The following is a 16730-nucleotide window of genomic DNA, read 5'->3' as shown; positions in this document are numbered from 1 at the left end:
ATCAATCAATAAACTCATGTTGAAAGTCTGCAACATGAAGGTTTTAAGTATTACATAGACTTCAAATTATCAATGTTCTATGAAAAAGTAGATGGACCATGCTCGACAGACATGTACACCTAACAGTTATTCCATACACCGAAAAAATCTTGATAAACTGACAAAATTTTGAAAACTTATCAATGACTAATGAATTTTGAAATTGAGGTCCAGGTCATATGAACCCTACAAAACTAACATGTACACCTAATAATTGTTTCATACACTAAATACAATTGACCAACTGCTTGGAAATAGACCAAACCACAAAAACAAATATTGTCATATGAACCATGAAAAAGAGGTCAATGTCAGATGAATGATGTAAGACAGCATCAAGGCAGTGGTGGATCTGTAACTTTTCATAAAGGGGGTCCACTCAAGTCATTCTTCAGAGATTTCCTATTTAATCAACCAAATTTTTCCAATGAAAAGGGGGGGAGAGGGAGATACTGGATCTGCCTATGCAAGGTCTTATACTTTTTGAAATATTAAGCTTTATATAAATAGTGTTTGCTGTAGCTGCTGCACTGTTATCCCCTTGTCTCATATTCTGCAACTTTGGACACAAGGAGGACAAACAGCATGTTTAACATAAAATCTGGAGCTTTTCTTGCTGTTGTTCAACAATAAAAAATTAGTTCAAGGACAATGAACATATGCCTAACAAAAATTTCTGAACCAAATGTGTATCTTTTGAAATATGAAGTGAGTATTTAAAAACCTAATGCCATGGTTACTGCCACATAAATATTCTATGTCTAGCATTCTGATACATTTGTCAAAGGCAAGAATAAATTGTTAAAAACTTCTATCAACTTACAAACTAAACAAGAATGTGTCCATAGTACATGGATGCCCCACTCGCACTATCATTTTACATGTTCACTGGACCGTGAAATTGGGGTCAATACTTTAATTTGACATTAAAATTAGAAAGATCATATCATAGTTAACATGTGTACTAAGTTTCAAGTTGATTGGACTTCAACTTCATCAAAAACTACCTTGACCAAAAACTTTAACCTGAGCTTCACACTATCTTTTTCTTTGTTCAGTGGATCATGAAATTGGGGTCAATACTTTAATTTGACATTAAAGTTAGAAAGATCATATCATAGGGAACATGTGTACTAAGTTTCAAATTGATTGGACTTCAGCTACCTCAACCAAAAACTTTAACCTGAAGCGGGACAAACGAACGGACGAACGGAGGCACAGACCAGAAAACATAATGCCCCTCTACTATCGTAGGTGGGGCATAAAAAGAAATGTGAAGTAGTGCACAATTGAAAAATTGTCTCAAAAATAAAACTGATAAAATATGGGAATATAAACACACAGCATGGATACAATCTTAGAGTAATTGGAGTTGTCAACTTTTTATGCCCCACCTACGATAGTAGAGGTGCATTATGTTTTCTGGTCTGTGCCTCCGTTCGTCCGTCTGTCCCGCTTCAGGTTAAAGTTTTTGGTCAAGGTAGTTTTTGTTCATGTTCCCTATGATATGATCTTTTTAATTTTAATGCCAAATTAGAGGGTTTACCCCAATTTCACGGTCCAGTTAACATAGAAAATTATAGTGCGAGTGGGGCATTCGTGTACTGGGGACACATTCTTGTTTTAAAATTAATTGTCTGTTGTATCAATATGGAGGACATGAAATTCAAACAAAACACAATTGAATAATGGAAGAACTTTTATTATGAAAAGTGTACATGTATTGCATATTCTAGATTAGAATGTTATTGCATAGTAGTATTCAAGAAATATTGTAACAATTTGTTTGATTAAATCATGATTACTTGACATTGACATAACTTTACAGGTAAAAGTTTAAATTAAAAAATGCTTTATCTGGTATATTCATTTAAAAGGTTTCTTGTTTGCAAAAAATAACTATAAAACATTAAGCTAAAACTTTTTCACTCTCCATGTCTATAAAAAACTGTATGATGTTTGTGTGAGTGTTTTAGATAAGGAAACACTATTGAATTATTTCAATGTGAAATATCAATTGGAAAGAAATGTAGGGGACAATAATCAACTTTTTTTTATCAGTAATACTGTGATATACCTTATCTTATATACTACCATGTACATTTTTAGGTCATGAATGGTTATATCCATGCAAATATGATGCCTTTGTGATCTTCTTATTATTGCGAAAAATGCAACAAGGTTATAATTGCAATAATTTAAACTTACATTTTTTTTTTTTTTTTTATATATAAATTAAACAGGATTTTTCTCAATATTGCAAAAGTTAAAATTGCATTCAAGTCTAAAATGAAAAAATCGAAATAATAAATGCACACAGTAATTTCTGAATTTTCAGTAGTATTGATAAGGTTGTGACAAAAGACTACACTGAAATGTGTTATCTACAATACTTGTTTGAATTCCTTCATAGATTTCTCATTTCATTTAAAAGATAAGTTAATAGATCAACAATTTTGGGAACTTCAAATCTTATTTAACATATATGCCAGTGTCTCATAAGTCTTTTTATGCTGGGTGTTGATCTCTTTTTTATGTGATTGTACTTGTGTAATTATTTTACTTTTGTGCAAGATCAATATGTGTCACTTTAATAAAATAAATTTATCTTATCTTATCTAATGCTTTTTTTAAGTTAATCTTTTCTGTGGTCATTTTTTTTTTTACGATTTGAAAAATATGATGTTAATTAGTATCAATACATGTTACTTTACACTCTTAAAAGGAAGATAATTAATATTAAAATTCACCTAGACAAGTTAGCTAGACAATATTTAACTGATGTGATGTTGGCAATGTGGTTATGCGTTAAATTAACTACTGTGCTTGTAAAAACAAGTGGGTCTCTTTCATGTTAAAACTAAAGATTTACAATAAAGATAGATTAATAACACTAAAATTAAAATGATAATTAAAAATCTTTTTGTAAAAAAAAGTCCAAATTCAGTTATGATTACAATATATTATACAATTCAAACATTTCAAAGAAATCCAAAATTGACAGAGAATTACATTTTTTTCTGCCATATGTATTTTTTCGGTAAATGATATCAATTTAATCTGAAATGTTTTATAAAGTAATAAAGTCTATTTACAGGGAAAGGTTTGTTTGTAAAATTGTGGAAATCATGCCTTTATTTTGTTTTGTACCATAATGATTTTTACTGTTAATTACAAAAAGTAGTCAACAATAAATGAAGCAAAATTAATTTAGTAAATTTTGTATGTGACCTATAATTTTGATCATATGCAAGATAATAAAATTGTGGACGGAAAGGTGAATATCACATTGCTGCTTATAATACAATTAAGTTATCTATAACTTTTCAATATAAATATATATTAGTATAAATAATATAAAAATAAAATGTGGGCCAGCCACTAAAATATTCAATAACAAGAAAAATAACATGTCATTTAAGCCTCTGAATCTGGTCCAGGATGTTTCTTCTTCTTTTTTCTGTTTTTCTTCTTTCCTTTTTCTGGTGTCCCTTGGTTCATGTCAAGGACTTCTCCAGCAGATTTTACAATATCTAGTTGACTCCCTTTCTCATCTTAAAAGTACAAAATATAAATAGTAAAACATTAACATAACTTCATTGCAACCAGAGTCACATGACTACTGTAGTTTTGTTTATTGTTTTTGAAATTTACAAACAAAAAAACATCTTTAGAAAGGTAAAGAACAGTTGACACACTGAAAAGTTGTGAAACTTATGATCATTACAAAATTATAATTCAATAGACGATTAGATCATGAATATTACTATATTGGTCAAACAGCCAATTGCACTCATAACCATGGAAAATGCACAGAAAATGGTTAGTTTATAAAATACATGTAAAATCTCAGATTATATAATTTGCACAAAGAAAACTTTGGGATTTTATTTCTTGTGGACATATTTTGATATGAACTTTCCAAGGAGTTTTGGGTTTTTCTAAAGTAATATATTAAAAGAAATAATGACATACCATTCTCTTCATCAACAACTGTAAATGTTGGATTATCTTTCCCTGGCTTATCATCATTTTGGTCAATAGATCCAGGAAGTGAAACTTTTTCGTCTTCAAAACCAGCATTATTAGCACCTCTGCCAGATGTACCTGATCCTGGTCTCAACTGTGATGAACTTGGACGGGAAACAGGCTGCTGTAGGGAACCAGCTGATCCTGGCCTTGAATAAGGTGGCACAGGAGTCACTTGCCTTTGACTTGCAGCAGATGATGGCCTGACAGATGTTGCGGAATGCTGTCGGCTGGAAGAAGACGGTGGTCTAACTGAAGAAGAAGACTGACTTCTAGGTGTACCTGCACTCTTTTGTCTTGCCTTCTCTGTTACAATTCTGCAATATATAATATTTACAAATTTTTAAATGCATTTAATATTCTTTACAAAGCACAAAAATATAGGCATTCTCTCAAAAACTAACCAAACCTTCAAACAGACTTATTCAGAAGATACTGTTGTCAGGTCATTAAGAATGGCATCTTTTGTGGATTGTTGCCAACGACAGAATGTTGGATATAAGGCTTTATTTCGTAATTAGATTATATGTCTTTAAGACACAGGTACTAAACCTTACAATAAGTATCTTAGAAGCTATATTTAGGAACTAGATGCAATCTTAAGCTGTCAAAACAGTTTATGATATTTTTCAAGAACTTTTAGTTGGGTGCACTTTTACTACATTGAAGAATTGTAATGATCAAGTATCTTAAGTATATCCCTCTGAAAACATAAAATACAAACCAAAAATTATGAAATATAAGGTTTTTTTAATTTGTTGGTTTACTGATTTTCCCTATGAAAAATTCAGTTCTGTCGGTCAGTGAAAAAAATAAAAAAAATATCTTTCAAGACAGAAAAATATGCAAAATAAATATATATTTCACCTTTCTAACAATATGTTTGTTATGCTATTTTGTCTAATTTCTTAGATTTTAGTTCGTTGAAATTTTATTGCTCAGCTGTCATAAACATTGCATGACATTTTAATTATTTCCCGTAAAAAAGGGAGGGTGCACAGACAACGACGAAATTAAATTGTCATTTCACAAACAAGAAAAAAAGATTCCCATACCTCTTAATCAATTCCAGAAAACTTGGCGAATTATGATCTTCAAGCACGAAAACTGATTTTTAGAAAAAAAATGTAAAAACATAGTAAGAAAATAAGTTTCAACACACGAGTCAAAAATGTAATAGACTCGTCTACTGGAAAAACGAGAATAACGGGTTAATCTGGTGTCATGCATTCCTGTTTTTTATCCAAATGGACAGTATTTTTTTATTATCTATGAAACAAGAAAATTCCAAATGATTATTTTTTTTTCAGTTCTTTAACTTGATGTCTTCCACCTGTCCACATTTGAATAAGTCTATTTCTATTTGATGATGCATCGTACGGACTGATGACAAATACCGGAAACAAACTTATTGTGTAATTGGTTTTAAACACAGGTTTCGTTTCAAAAATTATTTGCGCAAATGACATTTCAAGGTCAGTTATAGTTGTTTTGTCTATTTTTTCACTACAGAAAGTGTTAATTTTGTTAGTGATTAATGCATTTCATTTCATAAAAAAAAGGAATATTTAAATTATTCTTCAGGGATAATGCATTTGTTAGGGGTGGCGGGAATAAAAAAGCATGAAAGGTCAATTTTATTTTTATCTGGAAATCAGCAAAATGGGGTCGGCATATCTGTAAACCAACAAATTAAAAAATCCTGGCCTAACCATGTTGAAAATTAAAGTCATGGGTTGTGAGCTACCTGTTTTAAGTGTAGTATCATCCAAATTTTTATAGACAAAAACTTGATAAAGTACAAATTTTAGTGAAAAAAAACCCCAGTAAAATAAACCTTTTATTGTACACTATCCTTTCAGTAGATGTATGTTCAAGATATATAGAGTTTAACCACATACCTTGCATTGTTCAGATTAATCTCCTCAATTTCATGCATCTGACCAAGCATATCCATGAAATCATCTTCTTCCTGAAAATAAGTTTTGTTATTTTAATATATTCTATACATTTCATTTTAAAGGGAAACAAGTGAAATGTGAGTAATTACTCACTAATAAAACCCACTTAAAATATATCCATTCAACAGGAAGTTGAAAAGCAATGGATGTCAAAACCAATCACATGGTATACCATGCTTACATGTTGATACTAAATTGCAAGGTATTCTGGTTTGTAGAGGCTGTGTAAAATGTGAGAAAAATATATATCATGGTTATTATATGCAAGAATATATCAGTATAGCAAAAATATGAAGTTGTTGAGCATTAAATGTGAATTGCAACACATATATTAGAACATTCACATGAAGCCTGATAAAAAATTTCAAGAAGCTTTTACTTGTAGTTACTAAATAACCTCTAGTTCTAAGACATGTACCTGGCACCAGTCTGATGTTAGAAACCTGATGTTCATTGGTTGTCCTTGTGTATCTCATTTCTCATTTTTCACCTAGATTAGACCATTGGTTTTCCTTTTTGAATGGTTTTACACTAGTCATTTTTGGGGCCTTTTATAATTGCTGTATGGTGTGAGCTATGGCTCCATGTTGAAGGCCTTACTTCAGCCTATAATGGATTACTTTTACAAATTGTGACTTGAATGGAGAGTTGTCTCATTGGCTTTCATACCACATCTTTTTATATTTAAGTCAACCTTATCTAAGTTTGAAATGCCTACAGATCTTCATAATAACTAAATTACCTCAAATTCTGAGACTGACAAGTTAACACTATCAGAATCAGACATATCCACAGGATCAGGATATAGATCTTCATAATAACCATCTTCTTCTGTAATAAATATACATTTCAATATTTATACAAACTTAAAGGTAATGTGTTTAAATGTAGTTTTAATGTTAAAAAAAAGTAATAGTCTGGAGAACATGCTCTATTGATCAGTTGTAATTGTCTAGCTTACAGTAACTGTGAGTTCTCTTTGTTCTGTGCTTGATGTTTATTGTTTTTATGTTAGTTGTGTTTGTGTCTCAAACCCATCACGGGAGTTGATCAAGTTGCTATTCATTTTAATCATTCACATTGTACTGGTGCACCACTGTCCCAAGGTTAAGGGATGGTTGAGCGCTCACTAACATGATTAACCCTGTCATAATCTTTATGTGCTTGTCCCAAGTCTGAAATCTATTTCTCAGGGAATGCTGTTGGTTCATGTTTGTTATTTGTTTTTATCTAAAATAAACTGTTATCACAGAGATATGTCTCGCCTTTTTGTAATTTTGGCAATGAATTGTGCCAATTAATGCTAATACAATTGCAAACCAAATATCAATGACCTATAAATCCCCATAAATTGACCTAATCACAAACTAATACATGTAATGTAAGCAAACCAATCAAAGTCAATAGACCATGACTGAGGCGGCGGAGCCAAATAATCTCCATGGCAATGAGATGTGACAATGCTAATACATCTGCATACCAATTACCATTGATGTACCACAAGTGGATCTCCATAAACTGACCTAATCACAAAGTAATACATGTAAAGTAAGCAAACCATTCAAAGACAATAGACCATGACTGAGGGGGCGGAGCCAAAAAATCTCCATGGCAATGAGCTGTGGCAATGGTAATACATCTGCATACCAATTATCATTGACGTACCACAAGTAGATCTTCATAAACTGACCTAATCACAAAACCATTCAAAGTCAATAGACCATGACTGAGGGGGCGGAGCCAAATAATCTCCATGGCAATGAGATGTGGCAATGGTAATACATCTGCATACCAATTATCATTGACATACCACTTGTGGATCCCCATAAAACTGAGCTAACCACAAACTAATACATTGTTGATGCTGTCGCCGACGCCGGAAACAGCATACCTATGTCTCGCTTTTTGACTTCGTCAAGACGAGACAAAAATTGTTTTTTATAAATTAGGCTGTTTGTTTTCTCATTTAAATTATTTCACATTTTTATGTCAAGGCCTTTTATAGCCGATTATACAGTATAGGCTTTTCTCATTTTTTAAAGGAGGGGCTTCTATGGACAAAGGTCTAAGTAGTCAAACTACTGTAGCATAAGCCTGTCAACACTGAGGTTGGGCGTTCAAACATGGCATGAGGCAGATGCTATGAATTCAATCTTAACTGACTAAGATTGTGAATTTTCCAACTGAAGGTCAGTGGTTATCTTCAGGCACTACTGCATTCTTCATCAATATTAAACAATAATAACACAGACATATGACTTTTTTGTTATTTTGATAGTATAGTACTTGGTATAATCAGATGTAGCCTTGTACCATGTATAGGGCAGATATATCTTGTCATTGGTGAAAAAAATACATCAGAAATGTGTTCATAGAGATGTGGACAAACAGATAGACAAACGGAGAAATTAGTGTTAGCCCTCCTTCAACCTTAATGATGAATATTTTTTATAAGTCATACCTTGAAATTCTAACATAGATGGTTCATTCCAGATCCTCTGTAACTCTGGTTTGGTAAGTACTTTCTGTTTAGCAACTCTTTCACTTCTACCATTCAGGAATATCCCTACAAATTGTCATTTGGGAACAATGTGGAACATTCAAGTTAAATATTGAAGTTGTTTGTTATAATAATATTCCTAGAGAAAATCATTTATGTGAATGTTGTAAAATGTGTGTTATTGAAGATGAATACCATTTTGTTCTTGTTTGTCCATCTTATAGATCTGTATGAATACAATTTTTACCAAAGTACTATTATTATTGGCCTAATAATCTCAAACTATTAAATTTACTACAAGCTTCTAGTAAGTCTCTTACGATCAAATTATGTAATTATGTAAAAGCTGCATGGAATATTTGATCTTATATAGTCTCATAACTTAATTTATATGTCATTGTATTATACTATTGTTCTCTGCTGTCTATATATATATATATATATACATAAGTACAGATCAGCTAAATTATCTATAGTAAAGGATCCTACAAATTAATGTATGCCTTATATATCATGTACTGTAGTACGCCGCTAGATTAAAACTGACGTGGAAAGGTAACATATGGCCACCGAAAGCTCTTTTTTTGAGAGCCCAGGTGGTCGTGTGGTCTAGCGGGACGGCTGCAGTGCAGGCGATTTGGTGTCACGATATCACAGTAGCATGGGTTCGAATCCCGGCGAGGGAAGAACCAAAAATTTGCGAAAGCAAATTTACAGATCTAACATTGTTGGGTTGATGTTTAGACGAGTTGTATATATATATATATATATTCATGTTTTATAATAATTATGTTGATCATTTAAATTTTGCCATCTAGCATGTCTATGCTTTTGCAAATAAAGATTCATTCATTCATTCATTCAATACACTTATCTTTTTAATGCATAAAAAATAAGAACATGTAAAGGAAAAAATATTATACAATGGATTAAATGATTAAAAAAAAAAATTCTAAATCAACTAATACATGTTATACTAGTACATTTAAACTGGGCCAAAAAAATATCCTTCCTTCTTCTGTTCAATATTATCATTTCAATCACCTTTCTTGGGCATGAAGATTAATAGACAAAAGATAATTATCAAATATCAATCAACAGAAAAAAAAATTACCTTGTAAAACAACTCCAAATAACCGTAATTTCTGTGTTCTTCAAAAGGATTTTTGAAGGACAAAAATATTAACAATTTAACATATCAACTTTGAACAACCTTACCCATGCAATACATTTTCAATAGCATTCTTCTTTTCATTGGATTTATCAAGATAAAATCATAATCTCTCTGTGCTAATCTCTTAGCAAATGCTGGCATCACTGTCAGGAATTGTTTGGCTGTATGTCGAATGGAATCTTTAACACTTTCTGAAAAGAAAAAGATCATTTTCTGTATGAAAAAATATTCTTCATTGAATTTCCTTTAGTGAAGTAGTCTTTAATGGTAACACATAGGAAGTTGAAAAAAATATACTTTTGATTGAGAATTGTAATTTTCAGAATCATTTTTCACTGAGGAATGTCTATCATTTGGATGGGTTTTATCTGTTATCAAAAAAATGTACACAATTTCTTGCAGTATTCTTTAACATGTTTAAAGAAAATGTGAAATGTTTAAAAACATCAATATTTTTTCTATGAATGAGTGAATGAAAAGATGAACCTCCATGAAGAAATCTTGATTCAGATATAGAATTATGAGAATATTTCAAAGAGATATGGATACATATTTTACTTTGCACTACACTAAATGTGCTAAGTGAAATTATTGGAATTCCTTTCTCACAAAGTTGCAGTTCACAATGAGACAAGTTTCCCAAAGTTCTGACTCCAAACTAAACAATTTATGTAAGAAGCAAGTCTGATTTAAAACCATGATGGCTCTTTCAAAGTTCAGATCAACATCAGTTAAGGATATGTCAAGATTTCATATAATGTCAGATGAACCTCCATTAAGAAAATGTCTCTGGTTAATAATACATGTACCTACCTGCAAACAAAGATTTCTGACACATGTTGGAATGGACTTCAATGATCTCATCTAGTAGATCTAACATGGTTCCATGTAGAGCATCGCCTAAGTATTCTGCCTCTCTGACATAAGCATTCAATATCTGTATCTGTTTAGAGAGAGTGTGGACGGGAGCAAACATTACAGGATAATCATACATCTTCTCTGGAGATAAAACAATTCATTCTTCAGTAATAAAACAACAATTCATTCTTCAGTAATAAAACAACAATTCATTCTTCAGTAATTAATATGACATATAATTGTAGACATGGGGTAAATGTCAAGAAGACATGTACTGTAACCCAAAGAAAAAAATAATACAAGGAAAAAATGCAGTCTGCAAAAACAAGTTCCTATGCAATGTGTCAATCTCTAAATTGCCCCATGCCTTTTTATTTTTAATTTTGAAAATATTCTTGAACAATTCACTATATTATTTGTTTACCATAAATCTACTTTCTTTGTTGATAAATAACGTTGTCAGTTCACATATATGTATGTAAATCAAGTTTATAAAAAAAAAATATTTTGAAGATGGAAGGAAGGTGCTCATTTGTTTGACACAGGTGCAAACTACTATAAAACTGTGACATTAATAATCCAGCAGCTTGTATTGGATTATAGTGGTATCTTTCACTATAATTTCTAATGAGTTAAAATTTTACAAATTGAAAAAAATGCTAATTTCAATACTTGAAAGTAAGGTAGGATGATACATTGTATTATGAGATTTGTGTACATGTATATTAACATGAAAATTTATCAAAGCTTTTGGAACGTCATTCCGACCAATTATTTAAAACACAAGAATATGTGTCCAAATAGGATACTATGCCCAGCTTGCCCTATCATAGTAATGTTATAAGTGAACTGTGAAAATTTTCTCGAAACTCTACTAAGGTATATTTAAAATGAGTTATTCTAATGTTGTGTTTCCTATACTGTTGTTTCTTTGGGTGTTTTTTTATTTTGCCATATACATGTATTGTAGCATTGTGAGAAAGTTTTCGACTTATGAGTTCAAGTGTCCCTACGACAGTTTGGTATCTCACCCCACTTTATTCAACATTGTAATGAACAGTGTTCTACATTTCAGGTCGATATGACCCCAATCTCATGGTACATGTATGTGTACACATACACTTACAAGTGTACATTAAACAAAACTTTTAACCAAATTTTAAATAGACAGATGGAAGACTAGAAATGTAATGCAATACTTCTTTCAAATATTTGCATTAAAAAGATTACCGGTAATACCAACAGAGTTCAGTTGAGATGTTTTTTAACACATAAGATGTGTACTTACTCAGTAGTATTTTTGCATGTAAGAACATTTTCAGAAACTTCCTTGATTCATGGCTCAGTTGTCCATCAGTGGATGTTGAAAATGTTGGCCATATTGGTATATGTTTACAGTGACAGCGGTATAGACACTGGTTAACAATCAGGTACATAGTAACACACAGCCAAGTAAGAAGCCATACCAGGATAGTAACCATTATCAACCATCGGCTGTACTGGGGAAGAAGCCATGGATTGTCCAAAGTATAGGCATTATACGATGTTTCTAATGTTCCAATAATTCCTGCTGCTCCAAGACTTAAGAAAGTCATTATCAACAATATATTAAAACATATTAACCTGAATGGGCGTACAATAACAAATAACAGGGCATATAAAAACAACAGGATCGTGACAGCTGTTGCTTGCCCCTTTACGTTGTGAAATCCAGCTATAAACACTAAAACCAGTGACAACTTAACAAGCTGAATTATTGCTCTGTAGTAAATACCCCAGTAACGAAATGAAGAGAAAAAGTAAATATCACTGTGCAGCCAAACTTTGTTCAAACCAATCTTATATTCTGTCTCCTTTAAAAGTAAGTATGCCTCGTGGTGTTTAGAACATGATCCCATTGCTTCAGTTCTTGATCTGTATATTATGTAAATTGGAACAACCAAAAATAAAACAATGTAAAAAAATATACCAAACACAAGGTAACCCCAGTGACTTCCTTGGAAACAACCAATGTCATTCATAACATCCACATTCTTATCTTCATTACAATGGAATATATGTCCAACGCTGACACCAATAGGTAAAGTAAGAAGCTGGACAAATATCAAGTATATCCTTCTCATCCAGGCTGTCTTGCTTAGAAACTGACGATCTTTCCTAACCCATAATACAAGGTAGACAGCAACAAATATACCAATCAAGAAAAGTATACAACCCCCTCCAGCCAGGGCAAATGTAGAAAAACTCATTGGTACAGTGGCACTAGGAGTGTAGTAACTCTGTGTACTGACATAAGCATCTTTGTAGACCTTGATGAACTCCCACACATCAAGGTTGAATATGAAGAAGAAGTATGACTTTGCTATCCAGCTCCCCGACCAAGTCCACCTTAATGCCATGCTTTGTAGTAAGGCAAAAATCTGCAGAAAATCAAATGTCAGTAAAAGAAGATCCTGCCAAAGTAAGGAAACCTGTCTTCTCTTTCTCTCTTCTATTTCCAAAATTTCCTCTTCAAAATCATCCATAATGTCATCTTCATCTGGGAAATGGATCGACCTAGATGCATTTTTATCTTCTGGATGAAAGGTTAAATTTGTCTTGAACAACAAAGGTTCAAACTCTTTCTTCCTAACAATCTTTTTAGAAGTCATTTTCTTTTCTGTATCTTTCTAAAAATATAAATAAACGATATCAGACTAGAGGGCATAAAGTGATAGCAAGTATTTTAACTATAAATAACCAATATATATACCAGATTGGAGAGTAGCAATGCCCTTTACCTTTAAGCATAAAACGGTTATTTTCGGCTTCGGTTAAATGTCAAATAGCTTAAAATTTTACTGAAACTCATAAAAATCCTTGTTTTTGTCAGAGGTCTCAAATAATTATCGTTAAACCTGATTTTTTTTATGAAAAAAATAACCTGATACGTAAAAATCAGTTGATTTTTGTATACCGGTAGTTTAACAGAAAGTGTACATTTTTATTGTCATGCACTACAATTAACCTCATTTGTCAAGATTTTTTAGTTGTTTGTCATTAAGGTAACCTACTGTAGAAAGGGGATAAGACCTTTATCGGGTCAGGTGTTTCTAAGCTCAGAATTTCGGGATTTACCTTTTTCAGGAATAAATGATTGGAAAACAATTGACATCCCTGAAAAATATGTATCTCCAGTGGGAAAAATTATTCTTCAGGCAGAAGACATGAAGGTATGTACAGGTGTTGATGTAAATGGTATAGAAGCAGAATTTCAGTTTAATGGGTTACAAAGATATAAATCTCCTCCAGATTATTGGAAAAACCTTGGAAATTCCAAATCAACATCAACAGACCAAAAAAATGTTGGAAAACACATAATAATGGAAAAACTAAGTCATCTTCCAGCAAATTCATGTATAGCATTTACTGATGGGTCCTGTCTTGTTAGTCCTGGCCCTGTAGGAGCAGGTGCTGTCATATTTCCATCAAATAAACAACCACAAATTGAAATTAGTAAAGCTGTATCCAAGAAAGGATCAATACTACTCGGAGATCTGATCGCCATTAAACTTGTTGTTGCAGGGTTCTCGCTAAGGATTTTTGAAGGCGAGTCCAGGGACTTGTCATTTTTGGCCATGGTGAGTCCAACAGCAAGAAGAATATATTTTGTTGCAATATAATGTAATATCTTAGTTTCCATGGCCTAACAGAGCAATGAAATGACATTAAATTTAGATTACTTTTTAAACTTTTGCTATAAAATGATGATATTTGTGTTTAACTGTGTTCAGTTTATACAAAATATTTCAATATTGATGTATCTGTGGACTCACCAGTTTTGAAAATGGTGAGTCCAGACAGATTTTTATAAGTCCAGGACTCATGGACTCGCCTTAGCGAGAACCCTGTTGTTGACCACTTTTTAATATCAGAAAACAGACAAAACACAGACTCAATTACACTTTTTTCAGATAGTCAGACCTCAATTGGAATTTTAACTTTAAACTAGAACTCAGAAAATTACATCAAAGTCATAAGAGAAATTAAGAAAAACATGAAAGTATTAAAGATGAATGGAATTCCATTAAATTTTCATGTCCATGTTTATAAGACAATATGGTATCAAAGAACAGCTGCATGAGTAATACACTATTTTACTTTTTCCGTTAGTATGTACGATTTTATTTCTCGTGCTTCGTTTTTTCCGATTTTTATTTTCCGTGCAACCTTTTTGCATTTTTATTTCACGTGTTTCCGTGTTCAGGGCCCCCCTTTACCACCCTCATCTAAACTGCAAGCAAATGAAGTAATCAAATCATGGTTGGCGTTATAAAAAGTAAAAACACAAAAAATACTGAACTCCAAGGAAAATTGAAAAGGGAAAGTCCGAAATCACAGAAGCAATGTAAATGTAATGGTGAATTGTGAATGTAAAGTTGAATCAGCCTGTATGCTAATTATATTTTATACTCAGACAAAAATATTATTTGTTTGGATGTCTTTACAAAACATTTAGGATACAGTTGCAAGTTATCCTTGCCCAACCAATTATACATTTAATTGAAATCTATATAAACATACCTATGTCATTAAGTAATCAGATACGTTTAAACTAAAGTACTTTTATTTCTCGTATTTCTCGTTACATTTTTGTTTTTTGTTTACCAAGCACCTGCATCCACCATTTTGGCGTCATAGAGTCGTTAATTTCCGTATACGTTCGGAAAGGAAATAATTTATTTACGGAAGCACACGAGTGAACAGCGCAAATTCATCCATGGGACTTCAAACCAAAATGGCGTGGCAGCCAGAGGATAATGGTCTCCAACAGATATTGCAGCTGCTGAAAGAATCTCAGTCACCAGATAATGCCACTCAGAGAAACGTTCAACAAGTATCCTTTAGAATTTATTGAAAACATATTCCCAGAAGTTGTAAAAATTGGAAACAATGTCTATATGGAAGCACGTGTATCGCGTTTACATTTATTTGCCAACCTTTTATCAACTAATTATCTCCATATTTCAATACTTAAATTCATCTTCGATTTAAAAATGTAAAGATCATAAACAACATGATTTATTTTGTCCCTTTCTGGATAATTAAAAAAATAAAATGTGTGTCATACTGACTACTGTACAAATTATGTCTCTTTGCCTTTGGGGCAGAACATTTAACATTTAAACAGAATTAAAACAAAAAGATATAATGTAGAATGTAAATCAAAAAGTTACAAAGAAAACAAATTGTCAACAGGACAAGCATTTGCCTGACAATTGGACCCACGAGTAGTAAAATTCCTTTGTCACTTTCCAGCTCTACTTTTGAAAATAAAAGAGTTCTTTATGTTCTATGAGAGTTTGAAATATAAAGATTTAACATCAAGTGAAATGAAACAAGTGACGTGAAAAATAATGTTTATGCAAATTAATTATACATATCCTAAACTTAGTCTTTTGTGTAAGATTTTATAATTTTTTATGCATCCATATCATATAATTTAAAAAAAAAATCTCTTGCTCTGTTTAATATGAAGTGTTTATATTGCAACTAATTAATTGTCATGTTTTGAAGCCATATTTTACCAATAGACAACTTTCAAGTTCAATGCATTTCCATCAAAAACTCTGGTATTAGTGAACATCATTCATGCGTTTAGGGGCATTGTCACTTCCGTTCCAATGTTTAGCGTGTGACCGGGAAGACTATAATGTTATATTGCACAAATTAGTCTGCAAATTAAATTCTAATAATTGAAAATCAGCATTGCTGTCATTAGGGAATTGTAGTTAAGTACTTACAAAAACAACATAATTTCTAGTTTATCCTGCACAATGACGATACTAAGATGCTTGATGAACGTTAATAGTGCAGGGAAACAGGCTATCCACGCAGGCTACTGACCTTACTACCAAACATCAGTGGAAAATGTTTTGTACCCATGGCCATATGTTTATAACAAGGGGTCTGAGCAAGACCACAATTTGGCATAAAGCAAGAATGCCTCCGAATTGAAAAATTTGAATGATGACAGTATAACATACATGAAGAGATTATTCCAAAGATGGCAGTACATGCATTAATATGGCACCGCAATGATACTGTTGTATAAGTTTATGGTTTAGTGGTTAAGACTGATCACTACAGTGCTGAAGGTCCTGAGTCGAATCTCACTCTGGGTGCTAAA

At 32.1% G+C, this 16730-nt stretch overlaps 2 protein-coding genes across 5 annotated transcripts in view; one reads left to right on the top strand and one right to left on the bottom strand.

The window, feature by feature from the left end:
• Positions 1-1720: 1720 nt before the first annotated feature.
• On the bottom strand, positions 1721-15274 carry LOC134692735 (uncharacterized). The gene is made up of 9 exons (XM_063553245.1): positions 15125-15274; positions 11850-13230; positions 10517-10702; positions 9748-9894; positions 8491-8595; positions 6772-6860; positions 5970-6040; positions 4015-4385; positions 1721-3593 (listed from the first exon to the last, which is right to left on the bottom strand). The coding sequence occupies exons 2-9, from the start codon at positions 13210-13212 to the stop codon at positions 3457-3459; spliced, it is 2469 nt and encodes an 822-aa protein (XP_063409315.1). The 5' UTR covers positions 13213-13230; positions 15125-15274; the 3' UTR covers positions 1721-3456.
• Positions 15253-16730, top strand: part of LOC134692717 (transportin-1-like) — a 30521-nt gene continuing 29043 nt past the window's right edge. For all 4 annotated transcript variants that reach the window (XM_063553234.1, XM_063553221.1, XM_063553226.1 and 1 more), the window contains exon 1: positions 15253-15437. In XM_063553234.1, coding sequence (XP_063409304.1) covers positions 15321-15437 — 117 coding nt within the window. In that variant the 5' untranslated portion in view covers positions 15253-15320. The remainder of the gene's footprint in view (positions 15438-16730) is intronic.

The sequence above is a fragment of the Mytilus trossulus genome, chromosome 1, assembly GCF_036588685.1.
Source record: "Mytilus trossulus isolate FHL-02 chromosome 1, PNRI_Mtr1.1.1.hap1, whole genome shotgun sequence".
In the NCBI taxonomy this organism is placed as follows: Eukaryota; Metazoa; Mollusca; class Bivalvia; order Mytilida; family Mytilidae; genus Mytilus; species Mytilus trossulus.
The sequence above is the reverse complement of the archived record's forward strand: the minus strand, read 5'-3'. Positions and strand labels throughout refer to the sequence as shown.